The following is a 22,998-nucleotide window of genomic DNA, read 5'->3' as shown; positions in this document are numbered from 1 at the left end:
TAGGACGTGTCCTGAAACTCAGCGAGATCAGGAGTAAGTCACTCAACCCCCCCCCCCCCCCCGCACACCCTCTTAGACCATGATTTTTTTATGCCGTGAACAAACTTTGGTACATGACGTGTGATGAAGGTTGTGGCCAAGTTTCATCAAAATTGTGTGTTTGGTTCAAGCGATAATGACTGAAATGTTTATGGACTGACTGACTCATCTACGGACACTGCTCGATTGCACAAGCTCACCTGGCTAAAGTCCAGGTGAGCCAAAAATGAAAAAAACACACTGTCAGTCCGTCTGTCTGTGAAGGCGTCCATGAAGCAGTGACTATATGTCAATTAATTATGTAATGTTTGAACATCAGTTGCACTCTGACTTCACACATATACATCTGTTAATTACGCACAATTCAAATGTACCTTTTGACCCTTTAGACTGCTGACAGTCCTTCGGCCGTTAAAGACCCCCCCCCCAAGACACTTAAGACCCAAAAGACCCAGAGAACCCAAATGACTCAAAAGACCCTGAGGATTCAAAAGACCTTTTAGACCCCTTTTACCTTTAAAACATTTTCAACACTTTGAACACCTTTATATACCTTCACCCTTTAGACCTTTTATACCCCTTTGACTCCTAGAACCTTTATACCTCTTTGACCCGAGCACCATTTAGACCCCTTACACCTTTCAGACAGATGAGACAGCTTAGACCCTTGATAATTTAGAGCTTTCAACCATTTGATATTACAAAAAAATATATCACCAATATTACAAATAAATTGGTGCAAAACATGCCAACACAGCGAATCTGTGCCGTAAATCTCTGTAAAGACGTGTGGAGAGGCGAGTTTGGTGAGTCGATCCACGCTAGTGCATGTATATAACTAACATTCACATACTTGGGATAAACTGGTGGAATGAAGTAAGAAATATGTACATAATGCCCCCGATTCATCAAAAAATTACCTTGTATAGCCATAATTCTCGATGCAATGGCATAATGAAAAAGAAGAATTTGAATCAAAACAATGAAATAAAGTGCAAAGAAAATGAGCGAGAATGTCATAACATTATGAAATGTAAAACCCGTACTAACCTGTTCATGGTTGAGTGTCGGCGACTAAACCGGCTCACCACACCAAGTCCCCCCGATGTGGGGGGCGTATGGACCTGGACACCAAGCAGGATTAAATACAAAACCTGCCAAAGGGCAGAGGAGCTCCTTGTGAGCCAACGGCCATCCATATCTGGTGCCAACTGTATCTGCGGATATCCTCCTGCAGCTGGTTACCTTTCCTAGGAGGTTGGTGGCAGGATTTTCACTCCAGCCACCACAAAATACTTCACTCCGCAAAAACAAACTGTAGTGTTGTCGGGGTGCTGCTGAGGTCTCCTCAGGTTAACCTGAGGCAGTCCTTTCGGGTGGGTGCCTGGAATGTCCTATCCCTAAGAGATGGGGATGGACCAGGCATCTGCCTGGGGGATGGCCAGACAGAGGCCCTTGGTGTACTGGTGAAAAGTGAACACAGTGATGCATTGTGAAAAGCACATGCTCCCATTGTATGTATGCATGTATGTACGATTGTACGTACGTACGTATGTATGTAGGTCATAACATGGTGCATCGACGATTCAAGTGCACACAATGCATACAACTTCTTCAGAATTGCTTGCGAAAGAAGACAAATTTTCCCCCATCTTGCTGAATGAAAGTCATCTACCAATCAATAAATAATAATGCTGATAGAAGTAATTATTTGCTCCTCATTTCTCCAATCTGTAGAACAGCCTTCCAGAGGCTATTTTATCCCAGCAACCACCCCCCACCCCCTACCAAACCCATACACGTCTTTAAAAGCAGGTGGTGCACTGCAATATCATGTCACCCCCCCCCCCCACAAATCCTTACTTAATCTTCTCTTCCCCCATTGACCTTGCCGAACAACCCTCTTACTTACAGATTATAGTGTTTTCTCTCCTCTTTGTCCTTTTCCCATACGTCCATCCCCTTCCTTCTTGTGTCCTGCTATTTCCCACTATCAGTTCATTGTTTTTTGTTTTTTTAACCCTCTGTCACCTGGCTCTTTCATGAGCCTCAATCTTGTTTAGAAAAAGTAAAAATTAATATAGAGGAGTAGCAGGCGATATGTAACAGACTTCAGAGAACCAGTTATTTGACAGCATTTTCCTGCCTATGTGACCTGTAGAATGAGGAGGGCAGAGGGGTAAGGATTGCAGAACCCTCGACAAGTAAGAATTAAACAAACCATAAACAGCAGCATTTAGCGACCTGTCCAATGGAACATCGACCTGGTCAGCTGATCCAGAAATGACATCTAAATTGTGTTCTAGGATCACTTACTTTCACACATTTAACTGTTCTATGCCGAGCACAATCATCCAAATATCAACTTACAGTTGAACTATTCTTGAATCAGCATGGGACAGCAACATAAATCTTGCCTCATGATGCTGGAATCCTAGGTTTAAATCCCATATAGTGTGTCAATTTGTCCATTGTTGACCAATGGACATAACAGACAACATGCTTTATAGAGCGTTGGTTCTGCTGAAGCAGTCTCTGGGCTAAGGGTTACAATCCTGGATGGGTCACCACTTCATTGCAGGACATTCAACTGTCGATGCAGGAATTTGGAATTTGATTGAGATGTTCAAGATAGCTCGTCAACTCTTCGCAAAACACACCGAGATATTTAACATCCACCAACCAATGCTAGTGATGGGCCACCCAGCAAAACGTCCATTTGAAAGACGGTACATACATTGAGGAATCGCCCTGCCTACAAAACACCAAGGTGAGAGTCAGTAGCTGGGTCGAGATTCAAACTCAGGCTAAACGGCTCAAAGGCGAGTGTGAAAACCTGCAGGCTATCCTGCCTGACTATCAGTTCATTGTTTACCAACAGATGAGTAAACTATGAAAATTACACTTAACTCTCCAAATATATTTGGCCTACTTGTGCACTTTCAGTCGTTCTACACGTTTGGCAGTTTCTTCCCATCCATACACTGTATCTGTCCAGAGGAGTAAGACTGAGGTACTCTTTAAGCCTCTTTATCCATACAGCATCATTTTGGAACTCTTCACCTGCATCGTGCTTGCCCCTCAATCCTGACCCACCACAGTTCAGGAGAAATACAAATATATTTCTTCTTTCCGTTTAACACCGTTACGTGTTCGAGAAGGTAAGATTTACCCTTGTGTTAGACATCTGTCAGAAGTAAGTCATATGTAGTATGTGCACTGAAGGTGGTGATCGTAATCTTAGAACAGTATATAGTCAGCAATGTTGTATTGCATCCAACCTTCTGTCCAAGTGAGGCCAGGTGGAGGACTCATGACACCTGGCACTTCAGCGGAACATCACGGACCATTTGACTGGCATATTGAAAGCCATGGCAGCAAGGTGAGTAGTATAGCCCTGGAAATGGGCAGAACCATTTTGCTCAGTGCTGTCCCACGGGGCAGGGCGGTGTGGAAGATAGCACTGCCCATAGACCACAGGAAGCCAAAAACAGACCGGCTGCCCATGAAGGTGGTCCCAGATGTGATGAAGGTTCCAGAAGTTGAGCTTTGGAACTTTAGAGATCAACATATCCCTCTCTGATTTTGGTTGCTGCCTGAGAAAGACAACTTTGAAAGATCCTCACCTGCACGCTCCAAGACACACTTTGTTCTGTGCCACATAATCCTGCATCCACAACCAGCTCATGCCTGCATAAGTCCTCACCTGTTCTCCTTCGTTGTTTAAATTATGCATTTTGGCACCATTTGCGGGTTATATTTAGTTCTTGTCCATAAGATTGCATTTTCCTTACATTAGCTCTGTCCACCTATGTTTTCACCCCTATGTCTGTGAGTAGGATATTTCAAAACTGTGTGGACGGATCATATAAACACTCATCTGGGATTGCTCCACGACAGTGAGAAAAACACCACTTAAACCAATGTGCAATCATGATGTGGTATGCAGCAACTGAAAAGGATTTTAGAGCATAGAATGATGAGCAGATTTGGTAGCCAATGAAAGTGATGCAACACCATGAGAAATCTTCTTCTTCTTCTTTCGGCTGCTCCCGTTTGGGGTCGCCACAGCGGATCATCCTTATGATCCGCATAGTGATTTGGCACATGTTTTACGCCGGATGCCCTTCCTGACGCAACCCTGGTCGCCTCTTACGACACAGGGATAAGGTACACCTATTTTAACCGGGGTATACACCGGCCCAGTATACTGGTACTCATTTCGCCGACCTCGGAAGGATGACAGGCTGAGTCATGAGAACCCTAACCCTAACCCTAACCATGAGAAATACTACAATTAATCAAAACCCAAAATTAAAAAAACCAATGTCACCCCCAGGGTGACCAGTATCTTGCCAAAATGTGAACATGAGAGACTTATTTAATCGATTAAAGTTACTCAAAAAATAAGGGTTTCGTCGACCTTGATGCTTGACCTTTTTGTGACCTTGACCTTTATATTTTTGTACGGTTAATGGTATCTCTCCAGGACCGTTGTACATGAAATATCAAGAGATTTGGATGAGAACCGAGGAAATAAAATTTCATGAAAAATACGTTTTTCGTCATGATGTCATCAAATGACGTCATAGCATCAAACTTTTGACAGATCTGGAAAGCACTTATCAAGCGCTTTCATATGAGGTTTTACTCGATATGGTATCTAAGATTTCAAAATTTGACCTTGGGGTCAAACACTTTCGACCTCCAGCGCTAACCATGAAGGTCAAGGCCGATCGCCACCAAAAATTAATCAGCTGAGCGCCAGACCATGAACTATATCCCCATGAAGTTTGAAGACGATCCGATCAAAATTACTCCAAAAATAAGGGTTTCGTCGACTCCCCTGATTTGCGACAAAGTGACCTTGACCTTTGACCTTGAAAATTTTATGCGCTGAAAGGGACCTCTATAGGACTCTGATATGCGAAGTTACAAAAATTTCCAATGATAACTGTGCTCTGCAGAGTGATCGATACGTGATTACAGACAAAAAAAAAACAAAAAAAAACATACAAGCTGACTAACATATCATGCAAAAACTTCGTTTTGGCAAGATAATAACCTTCTTATCATTCCAAGCATGCAAATCTAAACTCCTAGTGGGAAGAAATTTGTTTTATTTAATTAATCAATAAATAAAAGTCTCAAGTGGACTGTAATTTTCTTTACAACTCCATTTGCATTCTATCCCCATTCTTAAAGCTCTAATGGTTAGTTTAATTGTTTGCCAACTGCTACAATTTTTGGCAAATCCCAACCATGCCTGGCTTGCGTGCTCAGGGCCCTGCCAAATTTGCTCAGTGTAGACTTGCATCATTGGCCAAAATTACAATGTTAAACGATTAGTTTTACATATTCTGTAATAAAGGGTGCACGTCTACCTTGAAATACCATCCTCCTACGAGGTGTTATGCACTCTTTAGGTACTTCAAGTCAAATAGCTGATTTACTTTCATGTGGCAGCCATTGACAAGATGGTTTTGTAGGTGACCTGCTAACATTACGGCTGTCATGAAACTGTTTGAATAACAAGTGAACACAATGATGCGATGGCAATGTGTCATTCAAGACTTGTGAGCATGGCTTTCCAATCAGCTGTTGTAATAGTTTTACACTTGTGGATCACGTACAATTCTTGGTGAAAAACCTCAGAAAAACGACATGGCTGTGCTGGTGAGGACAATTGCATAGGTATGACCAACATCTCCACGAATGTAGTGGGAACAGAAAAAGTGACATTGTGAACAAATCTTTTTTTTCTCCCACACACTGTTCATGAAGAGACTATAGCGTTTTTTTTTTTAAACAAGGTCAAGGCACATGGAAGAGCTAGAGCAGAATGGAATGGAACAGAACAAAACGTAAAGGGGGAAATACCAATCAGCAAAGAAATGAGATGGAAAATGAGATCAAAGGGAGGGGAATATGGACACATGGGGGTGAACAAGCTGCACACAAGCTAAATGAAACCCAGCAAGAAAAGGAAGGGGAGGTGAAGATGAAACAGAAAAGAAACAAACCAACAGACAACCAACAAATGAAAAGGGGTAAGGGAGGGGGGAGAGGGAAAAAAATGACAACCTGGAAAAGGGGAGTGATTGTGAATGGGGTCATTTGTGGGAGAAGAGATCATTAGTATGGTTGGAGGATGACCTCAGGGTCAAACCTGAGATGAGGATGCTCTGAGGGTCAAATTTGAGATTCAAACCTGAGACCACAGCTTCATGAGAGAAGTGGTCAGATGGGATTAGCTTTTGTTGTTACAACCTCAGTTGAGGAGCAGATGTATGCAACTGCCTCATATACACCACCACCACCATCATCATTCCTCCCCACCCAAACATAAAAATAAAACTCTGCCAACACCAAAAAAAAAAACGTATATAATTACTTACTTGCACGGCGACAAAGCCGCTCACACGCTCAAGTTCCCCAAGCATAGCAGATATCAGTGAAGATTTTCCACATCCAACATGGCCCACAATGGCTACCAAAGAGCCAGTGGGTACTGAGAGAGACACACTGTGAGGTGTAGGACAGTCGAAATGAGCAATGGTGTGAAAAGGAATTAACCAGCATTTTATAGATCTTTCTCAAAATGAAATAAACCTGAGATAAAACTATTTATACATCTCACGAGACCACCCTGTACCCCCAAATTCCCCTTGTCAAACATCCATTTCATATTTGAAAAAATAAAACATCTCATGTATTCCTTCCTCACTCTCTCCAATTAATTATGTACAAGCTCCAAACACCCTCAAACATCGCATACTCATTTTACAACCCCACGCACCCCCTCCCCCCCCAAGAAAAGCCAAACCCCATACTGTTCCATACTTACTCATTAAGAACAGGCTGTTCACTCTTGCCCCAAGCAAATGATCCATGATCCACCAAAATGCTCACACCTAAAGTAAAATACCACACAAATACCACAGAAGAAAAAGAAGTATAAGGCGTTTTTGTGTCACCAAAATAAACACAACAGTAAAGACAGGAATCACACTGAGCAACTTAAAAAAAAAAAACTGGATGGTATTCATAGAATACTTACTCCAGTCTTGAGAAGGACTTTGTGCGAGCAGGGGTGCCAAAAGGAGGGGGCAGAAGAGGTAACTACCCCAAGGCCCGGACCTAATGAGGGCCCGTAATTATTCTTTCAACTTTTTTGTTTCCTCTAATTGTTTGTGATGATAAAACACCAGGGGCAATTATATTTTGTGTCTCCCTCCAAGCCACTCAGGGTGATTCCCAGGCATGCCATTGCCATGGACAGTGACACCTCCCTCGTAAAATAAACCACTGTGGGAACAACTTACATAATCACAATAGCCATAATGAAGTAATGACGTAAATGAACACAGGAGTGAATGACATAATGACGTAACGTCACAAATTAACAAAGGAATCTTGCCAGCAAGCGTTGATGGTGGAGGCTTTGACTTCGTCCAGAGAGTCTTTGATGGCACTGATGCAGTGCGCTAGGTTGAAGTCCTTTCAACATTTCCTGATGGTAAGTTTGGGGTCAGATTCCATAGTATCTAAGATGCGGCGGGTGTAGTACATTTTAAAAGGTGAAATCACCCCTTGGTCGAGTGGTTGAATCAGGGACACGGTGTTTGGTGGTAGGAAGATGACCCCGATATCGAGATGGGCCACCTTCAGCACCTTAGTGTGGCCAGGAGCGTTGTCCACCAGCAGGAAGACCTTGAAGGAAAGGTGAGTTTCTGCCAGCATCCTCTCCATTTGAAGGACGAAACAGTTGTGGAACCAATCCATAAAGATGGCAGCTACCCACGCCTTTCTGTTGGCCCTCCAAAATATGGGCAGAGTTTGCATGTTTTTGCCCTTAAGAGCACACGGATTTAAGGAACAATACATCATCATCAGCTGAATCATGCAGACCCCTTTGGCATTGGTCCAGAGGACCTGGTCCTTTGCAGCCTTGAACCCCACTGCTGTCCTCTCTCACTTCGAGATGAAAATTGTCGAAGGGAATCTTCTTCCAGAACAGGGGGTGTGCATCGAAAACCTGCTCCGGTAATACTGCTTTCTCCTCGACGAGCTGCACAAGTTGAGCAGTGAACGTTTCAGCTGCCTCATGGTCCGCTGAGGCAAGCTCGCCTGTGAGCTTTACATTGTGGAGACCGCACCGCTTCTTAAAGCCGTCAAACCATCCCCGACAAGCTTGGAAAGGACTGGGGCCACTCGTACTCGCATCACTCGTGCTTGCAGCACCACCCACACCAACAGATGATCGTACATGTGCTTTGCCTTTTCACAAATCAGAAGTCTGCTAAAAGGCATGTTTTTCTGGACATTGTCCTCCACCCACACATTTAATGCCTTCTTCATTGCTTCAATGTGAATGTCCCTGACCTGGGTAACCACTTTCGTGCTGGGTATCAGCACTAGCCATGACACTTTTGCGAATCGACCTCTCATTTTAGCACACCTGTTCGAAGAACAGAGAGCTATAGCGATACCCCCGGCGTGAGAATCAGCGTGAGCGTCAGCGTGAAAATGTTAAAGTTTTTGGTGCAAGTTTTTTCCTTTCTAATGTTTCTATCTACCACACTATTTTTTACTGATTACAATATACAAATACATATATTGCTTTAAAATATTTTGGATCAGACTTCACTGCAATGCTTTATAAAAAATATTATTAGACGAGTCGTTTAAAAACGAAAAACGATAAATGTATAAACAGGCGAGCATTGGGTGGCTTTGACACCAACTCTCTGGTTCTTCATGTTGCGCACAGTCAACTCGTTTATGCCAAAGTACCTGCACAGAGAGGCCATACGCTCACCTCTTGATAGTCGGTCAAGCAGCTCCATTTTTCAGCTCAAGCTTATGACTATTTCCTGCCTCTTGGAAGCAGCACTAATTGGACGCTTAGGACACATGATCGAACAATGTGCGCAAAAAAGTCAACGGGTGTGAGCAATCCCAGCAGGTCAAGGCAGTGGGACCAGAAGAAAGTGTGGAAGTGCTAACAATTATATTAAAATATATTAGTTCTGGTCACTACAGTACAACTATGAGTGCACATATATACTCTTCAGTTTACTTCAAAATATATACTTGATAATGGATCATCGCATACTGATGGTTGTTTTATAATGATAGATAGTGTGCTACTTAACTGTATAAGAAATATAATCTTTTCTTCTATTTCACTTGGTTGGCAAGTTAAATTAAATAAAATGCTGTCTGAAGACAGCTACCTTTGCTCGGCACCAGTTAGGCATGGGAATGCTCAATTCTAATTCATGAATGCATACAATAAGATGATTAACAATTCGCAAGGGAGTAAAACTTTAGGGATCACATGATATTATCGCACAGCATCAAGGTTTCTGGAACACAGGGCATTGTCATGTTAGAATGAAGAGTGCATTATGTAAGAGTCATGGAGGGAGAGGACTGTGAAGCAATGCAAATGCCTGATAAAGCTTGAAAGTGCTTGAGGACAAACCACAGGAATTTGCTGTTAGATATCTCTCTGGTTTGACGTTTCAACCAGAGTTTTATATAAGGGAGAGTAAATTTGGGAGTCTTGATGTACTGAAACAAGGAGTCTTGTTGAACTGACTGGAAAACACATCTGTCGTTTACCCCTATGGAAATACCATGTCCGTGAAAAAGTTCTGTTTGTCTCTTATCAGAATGTGACCATCTGGGGTTGGTCAACTCTCTTGCTCGTGAGTCGACCACCCTTACTCTACCTTATATAAAACTCTGGTTGAAACATCAAACCAGAGAGATATCACGTTGCGTCGATTGCCTCTCACCATGCGCATGTGTTATTAAATGATTCAACTCTCACTGTGACTGGTGTAACTTGATCAAGGCTTCGCGTTTTTCACCACAAAAGAATAAGACTCAGGACACTGTGCATGTAAGTAAGTGTGCATGGGTTGTGGGTAGATGGAGGAGGGGTGGGTAATGTGACCATTGGTGGTGAGGGATGGTGGTGGAGGATGGTTTATGCGCACGTACAGCTGCTTTATTCACGATTGGTGGGAAATGGTTTTAGAACTGTGAGATGTGCATGGTTGATGGGAAATGGTTTTTGCATGGCTGGAAGTGGTGTATGCGCAGCTGGTAGAAGATGGTTTTAGAGCTGTTATGCTCATGGCTGGTGGAAAATGGTTTTTGCATGGTTGGATGTTCTTTGAGTTTTGCGCCCACAAAAACCACGAATATGCGAAGCACAGGGCCGTGAATGTAGAGGCAAGTCACATTTTATGAACCGCGAATACACGGGGTTCACGAATGTCGAATCCGCAAATGTCAGGGTTTCATGGTATTTCAAATCAGTTTATTCATTTTTTTTTTTTTTTAAATGAACAACTCTCTCCCGTTTTGAGTTATTGTCATATTGGGATGGAATTGGTGATTTTGGAAGTTTGTATGGAAATATTAAACATGAAAATCTCACATGACCAATGTCATGGTATGCTGATGGCTTGCAATGCACATAGCATTTTCCAATGAACACACAACACACCCCAAACCACAATGCAGGTTCATGCACTGATAAAACGGTGACAATAATATAGAGCTATACTGAACTGGCATTTAGATATGCAAAACTTATCAACATGGCACAAAGTGAACGCTGAAGAAAAGAACAATCTCTAAATGGATTTTCATTTGAAAAGCCTCGTCCAGAATGTCATTACCTCTGCCACCGGGGGTGGATTATGTTTTCACCCCTATCTGTCTGTGTCTGTTTGTGAGCAGGATATCTCAAAAAGTAATGGATGGATTAAAACGAAATTTGATGGACAGGATGCGTGTGCGACAAGGACAAATTGATGAGATTTTGGTGAAGTTCTGGATCTGGATCGTAGAAATTTTAAAATGATGCTTCACCATTGAAAGATGGGGCCAAAAACAATATCAAGCATGACATTTCAAAAGGTTGTGGACGGATGACATTTACTTTGTGGATGAGATGGGTAGGTAACAAGATCAAGCCGATTATATTTTGCTTTCGATCCGGAACCAGATCCGGCCCATCAGTGGAATACAAAATGTAAACTGTTCAGCCTAGCCGAGGTATGCACTCTAACGAGTGCCATTCGAGTTCACAATGACACTTGCCTATACCATCAAGACTAGTTTTCCACTCGTTCTCTTTCTTTCTTTCCAGTGTTCTGTCTGAAGGCAGGTTGAGTGTTGCCAAAGGAACCAAGTGGCAAGAATTACACTGGGTGGTCCACCTACCTTTACCATTCCCACTGGTCATCAAGGCAGGAGTTTGCAATTTGTTCAGGGTGCCAAAGATAGCTTGCCAACTTAAAAATGAACTACTCATTATGTAAAGCACATGACATCTTAAAATGGTTCATACGAGCATGTGTACGCAACAACTTTATATGTGCGTCGTAAATATTGTCCAAGGCGACTTGGGCAGTGAAGCAAATATGGCTTGCGTTCACCTCGATATCCACCGACTACAAGTCTAAATAAGTGGTAACAGAAAATGAGATGGACCATTTAGCAACTATGACAATACCGTCGCGTCGCTTCTCTCTCAGCACATTGTTCGGATCCAACTCTTCATTTGCTAGAAAGCGCTGGAGTCTCTTCAGTGACACATTTGCCTGCAGAAGCAAGACCACTAATGAGACAACACCCAGACCTCATTGTGAGAGGCAGAAGCTTCAATAAGCTTCAGATATTAAACTCTTACACTTAAAAGCAGGTATTTCAACAATTCCCCAACATTCTCACTCACACATCATGTTCCCGTTTTAATTAAAAAGTACTGCAACTTCAAAAATTAAAAAAACAGGTGTTGTAAAGACAGAGGGCACCTTCCACACTTTATTTCCTCATTTTGTGAGGAACTGAATTGATTGCCAGACGTAAAAAAAAATATATAGTCAGACTCATTTGGGCTCGCTACAACAACACCGAAAGCTGTGTCCATGTTGGAAGGAACTTATCCTCCTTTAAATTTAATTGAGGCATTTGACAAGGTGATGTGCTGGCACCGACACTCTTCCTTCCAGGCATCGACTATAAAATGGCATGCATATTGAGAAAAGAAGGTTAACATTTTGGAGTCTCCCTTGGAAATGACAAAGCATTCATGGACTTTGTGTGCTGATTCAGTAAGCTGGACCACGTCATCTGCATAGTCACTTATTGCTAAGGCCAAAAAAAAAAAAACATTTGTTTCCGAGTGCATGACCAAAAAAAATTGGGTAGGTAGGTCGGGAATTTTTTTTTCTTATGACAATTTTTTTTGCCATGAATACATTCATATAACTCAATTAAAAATGTTTATTTTCCTTGGTGGTAGTGGTGGTGGTAGTGTGGTGGTGGTGGTAGTGTGGTGGTGGTGGTAGTGGTGGTGGTAGTGGTGTGGTTGTGGTGGTGGTGATGGGGGGTGGTGGTGGTAGTGGTGCACTCAACTTGCTAAAATGCACTTTATTCTGTCTTAAATTTCTCTACATATTTAACAGTGCATGCATACTGAAAATATGCATTGTTTATTAATAAACAATTGCATTCTTTATTGATGTAATATATATATAATGTTACGGCTGTGGAAATTCGCAGAAAACCATAAAGGTCCTTAGTTCAGAAAGATCGATAAGTCTGTGTTCAGTTAGATTTCCTCACCGTTGTTTAATGGGGATTATTCGGGTCACAGGGCTGTGATCTTTGAGATAGCCGTTTTTCTTTACTATCGTTATTTTGGACCAACCACCAACATCACTCTCATCAACCACTTCACAACAACCACCAACCACAACCCCACCACCACCACCAACATCGCTCTCAAACAACCGCTTCAGATCCACCGGCCTCCAACCACAACAACCACATGCGCCTCTCAACAAACCACAACGCCAACCACAATTACGCCAATCACCTAACCACCTTCCCTGCTACGCCAACTACCGATCCCCTTCTCCACAAACCAAATCGCAACCCTCTCCGCTCATGAAGGCCGTCTCTGCGGAGGAAAAGGAACAAGGGATTTCGATAACGCGAGGGAAAAACAAGAAGGAACATCAGTAGTGAACGGATTTTCCCGCCTGCTTTTCCTGCGCTTTGGTGTGGGGGAAGTGTGATTCGAGCCAGAGGTCAAAGGTCATGTGAAGGAGGGGCCTTATTTTGGGGGATTGAATCTCCCTAGGTCTGGGCCATGTAATGATTCCCTCGCCACCCTCCCCCCCCCCACGCGTCGTGAGAGGGGGGGGCGAGAGGGTTGGACATGGGCAACACCCCTTTTCTCGAAGTTTCCCGCAAGAGCTCGAAGGAGGGCGGAGCAAGAAGCCAGGAGGAATAAAAGGGCACGCAGGAGCCAAGTCGGGGGTGTGTGGTTTCTTTTGGTGGTTTATTCTTCTTCCTGGTCGGGATCTTCGGCTCGTGGTGGCCTGTCTGTGGAGAAGCGGTCCGTGGAACGACCCGTTCGTCGGAGCTCGCGGTCGGTGGGGAGTCCGGGCGTGGCACCAGGGACGCGGACTGGAGGTGCTGCTCTGCCAGCTCTGTGGCGCAAACCTGCGCGTCCGAGTGTAGAGCGCCGGAGAGAGCTCGGCGGCCCCGTGGAAGGCCCGAGTCAGCCGCGGCTATCCTAGCTGCTGTGGGGACAGACGTCGCGACTCGCCCATCAAGGCACCACGAGGGTGCAGGTAACCTGCAACGGTCTCGTGGGGCCCGTTCGGTCACCAAGGCTCCACGGTATAAAGGTCTACGGACCCTGTCTGACTCCCTTGTCTTTGAGGGTAGTCTTTTTTCTTTTGAATGAATGTTGGTGGCGCCGTCTATAAGTAGAACTGTGTAAGTGCTGTACATTGGTAATTGCTTATAGTCGGTTGTAGTGCTTTCGTTGCCTGTATACGTGTTTGCATTGCTTACTGCATGCGTGTTTAGTATCCCCTGTATACGTGTGTCGTAGTAAATAAATGTGCTTGGTTAAATGTACCCCGTTCGTTGCGTCCTCTTTCCCCTATTAGAATACCATCTTGCACTGTGGAATAGTAGTTGGGTTTTAAACACCCGGTAAATAGAATCGGATCTGGCGAGGTCGGGCAATAATACCCGCTCGGTTATCACTGAAGAACGGAACGGACCGCTTGAGCGGTTCGTGTCCAAGCCGACCTGCGTCGAGGTACGTTTCCCGGTAGGCTTCCCACGCAAGTACTTAGGTATATCGATATTCGGCGATTGACCCTATTTTGCGCGAGTAGAAAATTGGCTAGGCCGTGGTGGGATTAAGAACCCACCCATGACTAGGTTCCGGCGTTGTTCTGGAAGGTCACGACTAAATTGTTCGTCCGGTGGGCGATACGGCCGCCATTGGCTAAAGCAGTCGATCGCACGCCGGTGGGCGCGAATTCGTAAATATATATATATAGTTTAACAGCAAGTCTAGTGCATTTTTGCAAGTCTATTGCACCACCACTATCACCACACCAAATCACCATCACCACTGTCACCATCACCACGACAATAGGTGAACCTAACCGTGAAAAGACCGATCCACAAAGCAGTCCTCGTGCGCGTTTGACTCGGGCGCCGCCATTTTGAATCCCTCACTGACGTAACACGCGGGATTCAAAATGGCGGCGCCCGAGTCAAACGCACTCGAGTCCAAATTGTCAACAAAAATCGTAGGGTCGCATATAAAAGCAATGGGTCGGTAGGAAACCGGAAACAAAGTCCTTTTTATGTTTGGCCTCACCGACAGGAATTCAGCAGGCATGCTTCCACTCTGGGGCTTGAAGTGAGATTGTCCAAGACAAAGATCCAGTAACTTGGATGTGAAACAACCCCATCAAAAATAGCTGGAGCCAATCACTCTGGAGACATTGACTGAATTTGAATATCTTGGTTCTCGAGTAACCTCTAATGGAGTCTGTGCCGGAGATCTGCCATCATCCTGTCCTTCTCTTGGAAATGTGCTGTCACTACAAGTAAACGCTTTGATGGTTTTAGTGTGCAAGCAAAACATATCCTGACAATCCATGGCAGGACCACATCATGAATCAAGTGGTCCACCAAGTTGCACAGATAACAGCTTACAACAGCAACTGACTGAATACAGCTCTGATGGTCTGGCGAGCTATGCTGACAGACAGTGATGCAGCATTATCGTAATTCACTGATCCTCCCGATGAATGAAAGCACACCTCCCTCCCTTCCACCTTTTCCACCTTCCCTTCCACCTTCCCACCCCTAATCCCCACTAACAACCCCCCCCTTCTCCCCCACCACCAAGGATGTCCTCACACAAGATGGAAAGATACCCTTATCCATGATTTATTTTATTCATCTGTATGCAGCATGTGGGTGCATAATTTTTAAAGGGACACGGCAATGCCGCTGATGCAATGCTCCCCCCTACCCCCCCCCCCCACCGTTACCAGTAACCTGGTACTCATTTTGCCGACCGCGGAAGGATGACAGGCTAAGTCAACCCATCTGTCCATTGGGACCATATTCTGTACAGAGTATCAGTGCTGCCGAAGCAGTCTCCTGGGTTATTGGGCACAATCCTGGATGGGTCACCACTCTGACACAGGACACCAGCTGACCTCGGAAGAATGACAGGCTGAGTCAACCCCACCTGGTGTTAATTCAACAGCACGACAGGGAGCTTGAGCTTAAGACCCAAAAATTTTAAGCCAGTCACCTTAACTGACGCCAACACCAGGCTTTTATCCACGAGGATGATTCTGAAAAGGAACCAGTGGTGATCCTCAGTCTATGCATCACTTTATGAAACAAAATTCCCACCATCACGGACAGGAAATTAAACAAAGGAGTGACACCAAATGGTGATTATGCAGACATCGATAGTCATCAAATTTCATTGGGCTTCACACAGTGGGAAAACTCCCCATTTCTTGCTCCCTCAATCACTCCACCCAGTGTAAATTTATGGCAACCCGAAGCTCTGATTCTAAAAACGTGTCCTAAAAACCCACTCTGCTGCTCTTACACATCTACTCTCTGCTCTTTTCACCCTATCATTTGCCCTCAATCATCTGCTATCTGCTTGGAAATCAGCCAACATCACTGCATTAAATAAAAAGGCGCAAAAACCGATCTCCTTCAATAGCAGACCTATCAATTTGCTAACAATTATCAGCAAGGCCATGAAATCCATCATCACAGTTGCCATAAAATCATTTATTTTCTCCAACAGCCTCAACTCGGATCAACAATTTGGATTGAAACCTGGTCACGACCTCGGACATGCTGCTTCAACTCTCCCAAGAATGGTTGAAGGCCTTCAATATCAGACACGAGATCAGGGCTATCTGTCTGGACATATCTCGAGCTTTTGATGCATTCTGGCATGGGTGCCTTGCTCTCAAAACTCTAAACCGATGGCATCCAAGTTAAATGCCACTCTTTGCTTACTGACTTCAACTCTCGCAGGAAACATGTGGCGATCAATGGAAAACTTTCATCTCCTCTCTGTCAATGGTGGAGCAACACAAGCCAGTGGTAGGCCCCCTATCCAATTCTTCATCTTCATCGATGATCTCACTGACTCCCTGAACAAATACTCTTTTTCGGCTGATGACTCCACCCTCTGCCCTGAGATCCCCCCCCACCCCCATTGTTAATATACAGACAGACAGCAGCCTCTTCCTTCCTTTCAGACCTTGAGAAAAATCACAAGCTGGTAAAACACTTGGAATATGTCTTTCAATTTTGACAAATCTCACACTCACTCCCCTCTTCCTCAGCCAACCCCCCCCCCCGCCACCCCCCATCTACTTTCTTAGAAATCTTCTTGAAGATGTTCAGTCACTCAAACTCTTCAGTTTCACTACACGCCATTAACTTTCCTGGGCAAACCACATTTCAGAGTTGGCTTCCAAAGCCAGCCACTGACTGGGTATCCTCCAATGTGCAAAGTCCTTCCTTGGCACACCTGAACTCCTCTCCACCTACACGACCTTCATTCACAGCTTGATGGAATACTGCTTTCTCCTCTGAGCTCGCACACCTGCCTCATACCTTGCTCAGTTTGACCCTGTGGAAACCAAGGCCTTCAAAAGAGTATTAGAATCTCCCACGATGAAGCCGAGTTTTTGGGCCTATCACTTTGCCATTGCAGTCATGTCAGTGGTCTCGGTCTTCCACCATCAACTTTCTGATCTGGCACCTTCTGCCCTCTCCATGCTTGGTCTCCCCCACAAAATCCAAAATCACTGCCCACTTCCACCCATTCATTCCTCTTCTCCCCCCCCCAACTGTGGAACAAACATCCACTCTCTTCAATCTCATTCTTACCTCCAAATCTTCAAAACAGCTGTTCACAACCATCTCGGATCGTCTCCAATCCAAAAACATGATCACTTCCATCCCTCTTTAAAAAACTGCCCATCCCCACACACCCCTCCCACCGCCAAATTGAGATTTTTCCCCTCGTGAAAGTTTAATCCTGTATCCAGCTTATTCACCCCCTGCGTTCTCCCCTACAGCTCCTACCATCATGTCCTACAGCATGTCCATCAGCCCTGCTGTTGGCATTTCCCCCCTCTCTTTCTGCTGTTTGTTTTGTTCTGTTGAGTCCTGATTCATTCTGTATTCTCGCTCTTCCACCAGCCTTGACTTTGTGTACAACAACAAAAAATAAGGACACAAACAAAAAAAAACAAAACAAAAGCAGACACAAAAAAGCAGATAAACAAAAGACACAGACAAACAAAACGGACAAACAAAATAAATAAATCAGAGACTGTACATAGAACTTTGACTCTTCAAGAATGTGGAATGTGCTGGTGCTCAAACACCAAATAGAAACCCAGAAACAACAAACAGGTTTTTTGAACGCTTGGCACAACCTGCAAATTGAATTGTGACCCGCATGTTCATGAACAAAAGAATGCCATTTGGTTATTTCCCGAGAAATTACAAAATGCATTTACCCATCAATCTTTTCTTTGCCACCCCACATAATAATTGTCCCTTCATTCCCTGTGCCAATTCACCCAACTGACCTGGACCAATGAACTGATGACCTGGGGTAACATGTTCAATGGGAAACGCAGGAGGTTGAACAGCGTGAGTGACACAAAAGCAGTCTTTGCATCCATCACGTTATTTTGGTCAAGCACGAAGACCGCAAAAGTTGTAAGTGCCACCTGGCAGAAAGAAAGTTACATTTTCTTTTGGTGATCTCAGGTTCATGGACGAGTGTGTACACGCATCACATTCAGGATAACTACATTTGTACAATTTCACAAATTATGACGTGACCATAAAAAGGACAAGCTTTGAGGGTATACAATTTGAACCTGGGCTCCTGAGCATTGGTTCAGATGGGAACACTCAATGGGCCAATCAAGGTTAGCACAGAAGCACCTTCAAAAATGCAAGCAAATGGATCATGCAAAATCCTGGAAGAAAATAAAAAGTCAGCATTCAAGCACCTACCAGAAAAGGTGCACAGACCCAAGTGAAGGTGGATACCGCATGGAGGTATGCAATAGACCGGAGCGTACGGAGTTCATGCTGACGTATCGCCAGCACCTTATCGCGGAAGCTTGGCTCCCAAGCATGCAACTTCAGCACTCGGATCCCATTCAAAATCTCGCTCATTAGCTTTATACGCTCATCTTTGTAACGCATCTGGGCAACCTGAGGGGCACATAATGTGCGAAGGGGTTTTCAGTTGTGGTGAGCAGTCACAGATCCCAATTCAAGTGTGAGGACAACTGTACTCGGTGACCACCTCACCTGTAGGTTTTTTGTTCTCATGGCGATGCATGCATTGACCGGGAGAAGCAAGATCATAACGGCCACGCCAGCCAACACAGATGGACCCAAGTACTGAAGTGACACACACACACACACACACAAATGATAGCAAGGAAGAGTACAAAAAAAAAAAAAACTATGAAGAAGTTAACAAGGAGAAAACAAAACCAGTTGTTTGAAAACAACCCGAAGAGATTCTACCGTGAACCAGAAAACAAAAGCAAGATGCAGCAAGTCCCCCAAAAAAGGATAAACTAGAAAATTTTTGAAAAGGAATACATGAAGACCCAAAATAACATAATGAAGAGGCAGATTGGATCCAAAAATTGAAAAAGAAAAAAGCAACACCTAAAGGAATTGCACCCAGTGATAATAAATGAAGAAAATAAATAAATAAAAAAATCTATCTATAATTCCAGCAATGTGTCTGACCGCCGTTTCTCAACAACCGCTGGTCCGATCGAATTGAAACTTGCCAGGTATATTGCTGGGGACCTGAGGATGTGCCTTTTCAAGGTTTGATATTAATCGGACAAGTGCTTCCCAAGTTATGGACATTTATTTACCAACCAATAACACGAACCGTTGCTGCGGCCATTTTTTATCAACCAATGACAGGAAGCGTTGCTGCGGAGCCGTGGTCGATGGGGAAGAGAAACTCAGCCGCGTTCGCCATTACGGGTTTTTTCTCTTCTCTTCGTGTTTTTCCTTGCGAAAAGGCAAAATACGTTGGCGCTAATTGAATAATTGGCCATTAAAAGCCTCCGTGTTCTTGCCGTGGACGAGGAAACAAAGAAGAAGCGCCGTTTCCTCAGCGATGTTATTTATGAAGAGGTGCTAATGAGATAAAGGTGTGTACAATGGACATGGAGACGATATTTATTATTATTTATTTATTGAAGAAAAATTGTTCCAAAAATAATTGATCAAAAAAGTGCACAACTTCTTTTTGTTTCCAATTGTCAAAACGCTGTGGCCTTTGGAAGTGATAAGGAATTCAGCTCCATTCAATATGCTTGCCAACGAAATCTCAATTTGGTGGTAAAAACGATTCACAACGACGGGTTCCCTTACTGATTGCTCTGCAGTCTGCATTCAACCCCTTCATTTGTCATCTCATTGACCTCATTTCATCCATCTATAATTTCAGCAGTCTGTGTGTGTCTGTGTGTGTCTGTGTGTGCCTGTGTGTGCCTGTGTGTGCCTGTGTGTGCCTGTGTGTGCCTGTGTGTGCCTGTGTGTGCCTGTGTGTGCCTGTGTGTGCCTGTGTGTGTCTGTCTGTGTCTGTCTGTGTGTGTGTCTGTGTCTGTCTGTGTGTGTGTCTGTGTCTGTCTGTGTGTGTGTCTGTGTCTGTCTGTGTGTGTGTCTGTGTCTGTCTGTGTGTGTGTCTGTGTCTGTCTGTGTGTGTGTCTGTGTCTGTCTGTGTGTGTGTGTCTGTGTCTGTCTGTGTGTGTGTGTCTGTGTCTGTCTGTGTGTGTGTCTGTGTCTGTGTGTGTGTGTCTGTGTCTGTGTGTGTGTCTGTGTCTGTCTGTGTGTGTGTCTGTGTCTGTCTGTGTCTGTGTCTGTGTCTGTCTGTGTGTCTGTCTGTGTGTCTGTCTGTGTGTCTGTCTGTGTGTCTGTCTGTGTGTCTGTCTGTGTGTCTGTCTGTGTGTCTGTCTGTGTGTCTGTCTGTCTGTGTGTCTGTCTGTGTGTGTGTCTGTCTGTGTGTGTGTCTGTCTGTGTGTGTGTCTGTCTGTGTGTGTGCCTGTCTGTGTGTGTGTCTGTCTGTGTGTGTGTCTGTCTGTGTGTGTGTCTGTCTGTGTGTGTGTCTGTCTGTGTGTCTGTCTGTGTGTGTGTGTCTGTCTGTGTGTCTGTGTCTGTCTGTGTGTCTGTCTGTGTCTGTGTGTCTGTGTCTGTCTGTGTCTGTGTCTGTGTCTGTCTGTGTGTCTGTGTCTGTCTGTGTGTGTGTCTGTGTCTGTGTGTGTCTGTGTCTGTCTGTGTGTGTGTCTGTCTGTCTGTGTGTCTGTCTGTGTCTGTCTGTCTGTGTGTGTCTGTCTGTCTGTGTGTCTGTCTGTGTCTGTCTGTCTGTGTCTGTCTGTCTGTCTGTGTGGCTGTCTGTCTGTGTGTGTGCCTGTCTGTCTGTCTGTCTGTGTGTGTCTGTCTGTGTGTCTGTGTGTGTGTGTGTGTGTCTGTGTGTGTGTGTGTGTGTGTGTGTGTGTCTGTCTGTCTGTGTGTATATCTGTATGTGAGTGTGTGTGTATCTGTCTGTGTGTGTGTGTATCTGTCTGTGTGTGTGTGTATCTGTCTGTGTGTGTGTGTGTGTATCTGTCTGTGTGTGTGTGTATCTGTCTGTGTGTGTGTGTGTATCTGTCTGTGTGTGTGTGTCTGTCTGTGTGTGTGTGTCTGTCTGTGTGTGTGTGTCTGTCTGTGTGTGTGTGTGTGTGTGTATATCTGTGTGTGTGTCTGTGTGTGTGTCTGTCTGTCTGTCTGTGTGTGAGGCTGTCTGTGTGTGTCTGTGTGTGTATATCTGTGTGTGTGTGTATATCTGTGTGTGTGTCTGTGTGTGTGTGTGTCTATGTGTGTGTCTATGTGTGTGTCTATGTGTGTCTATGTGTGTGTGTTTATGTGTGTGTGTCTATGTGTGTGTGTCTTTGTGTGTGTGTCTATGTGTGTGTCTATGTGTGTGTCTATGTGTGTGTGTCTATGTGTGTGTGTGTGTCTGTGTCTATGTCTATGTGTGTGTGTGTCTATGTCTATGTGTGTGTGTCTATGTCTATGTATGTGTGTCTATGTCTATGTGTGTGTCTATGTCTATATGTGTGTGTCTATGTCTATGTGTGTGTCTATGTCTATGTGTGTGTGTGTCTATGTCTACGTGTGTGTGTGTCTATGTCTATGTGTGTGTGTGTGTCTGTGTGTGTGTGTCTATGTGTGTGTGTGCATACATAACATACCTCACCCCAACAACAAAATCAAAACCATCAACCAATTAAGCAATCGCAGCATTCCAATAGAGCAGCAGAATAATAAACTGGCAACAAATGGAAATCAACATACCAGATATCAAAACAAGGAAACTCCTCACCATCCACAAAATGTTCGACAAAAATGAATGCATCCTGAGAATGTACTTGCCGAGATAAAAAGGAGATAGAGGTCTGATGGAACTCAACCGAGTGCACAAAATGACATGTTGGACTGGATGAATACGTAAAAAAATTTAAGCCAACAAAAATCAAATTTGTATGCAAACATCAAGACAGCAAGCTAGAGAAGGTATCCCTAACCAACATTGAAAAAAAATTTCCAAGACAGGTGCAAATGGAAGATGACACGCATGAAACCGAAACAGCAACGAATACAGCCCCAATGATAGCAAAAAAGACGAAATAAAAATATAAAGTGAAATATTAACAGATATACACCGACAGCTGAGAACGACAAAAGAGCCGAAGCATATTAACCCTCTGAACCGAGCTCCTTGGACTTTCGGCGACCCCACCCTGGGCTCCCTGGAGAAAAATTTGGCCGCTCGGGTATATGGAGGTTTGAATAGCTGCCGGTAAACCGGCCGCTCAAGTATATGAAAGTTTGAATAGTGGCTGGTGAACCGGCCGCAAGGGTTCAAAGGGTTAAAAAAAATAAAAAGAGAAGAAGAATAAATCAATAAATAAATAAAAACAAGAGTTGGACATATTGGGCATGCACAAAGAAAGCTAATTGTAATGATTAAGAAAGGGTCAGCTCAACTAGGATGGAGAACAAATCATTATACATGGCCAAGGCCAGGGACACTACACAAATGGCTTAAATAAAATGGCAGGACCGAGTCATTCAGAGAAGTGTAGGTTTTGTAAAGTCGAAACAGAAAGCACGAGCCACCTATCAGGATGTAAAAAAACTCATTTCAGAACACCTGTACACACAGAGGCATAACAAAGTATGTAGAGTAATCCACTAGCACATCTGCAAAAACTTCAACATACCAGTCAAGAAAAACTCATGGATACATGAACCAAAAGCTATAATTGAGAAGAAAGAAGTAACGCTCACATGCGACGTGATGATGTCATCAAGCGTGATCATAGTAAACAAAGCATTGCGACCGGATATAGGACTTGGAAATAAAAAAATTAAACGGTATTACAAATCGAGGTATCAGTTCCCAGTGATTTTGGCTGAAACAACGCTAAAATGAAGAAAATGATCAAATATCACAAT

At 44.0% G+C, this 22,998-nt stretch overlaps 1 protein-coding gene across 2 annotated transcripts in view; it reads right to left on the bottom strand.

Moving 5' to 3' along the window:
• The window catches only part of LOC147009857 (multidrug resistance-associated protein 1-like), a 124,107-nt gene that overhangs the window by 44,216 nt on the left and 56,893 nt on the right, over positions 1 to 22,998 (bottom strand). For both annotated transcript variants that reach the window (XM_085861383.1, XM_085861384.1), the window contains exons 11-16: positions 18,778 to 18,870; positions 18,475 to 18,678; positions 18,039 to 18,182; positions 11,579 to 11,666; positions 6,887 to 6,953; positions 6,438 to 6,564 (exon numbers count right to left, since the gene is read on the bottom strand). In XM_085861383.1, the coding sequence (XP_085717509.1) occupies positions 6,438 to 6,564; positions 6,887 to 6,953; positions 11,579 to 11,666; positions 18,039 to 18,182; positions 18,475 to 18,678; positions 18,778 to 18,870 (723 nt within the window). The remainder of the gene's footprint in view (positions 1 to 6,437; positions 6,565 to 6,886; positions 6,954 to 11,578; positions 11,667 to 18,038; positions 18,183 to 18,474; positions 18,679 to 18,777; positions 18,871 to 22,998) is intronic.

Source organism: Eptatretus burgeri, chromosome 17, assembly GCF_056783735.1.
Source record: "Eptatretus burgeri isolate ZD-2024b chromosome 17, Ebu_testis_v1, whole genome shotgun sequence".
In the NCBI taxonomy this organism is placed as follows: Eukaryota; Metazoa; Chordata; class Myxini; order Myxiniformes; family Myxinidae; genus Eptatretus; species Eptatretus burgeri.
Note: the sequence above shows the minus strand (reverse complement) of the source record. Positions and strands in the feature narration are given on the sequence as shown.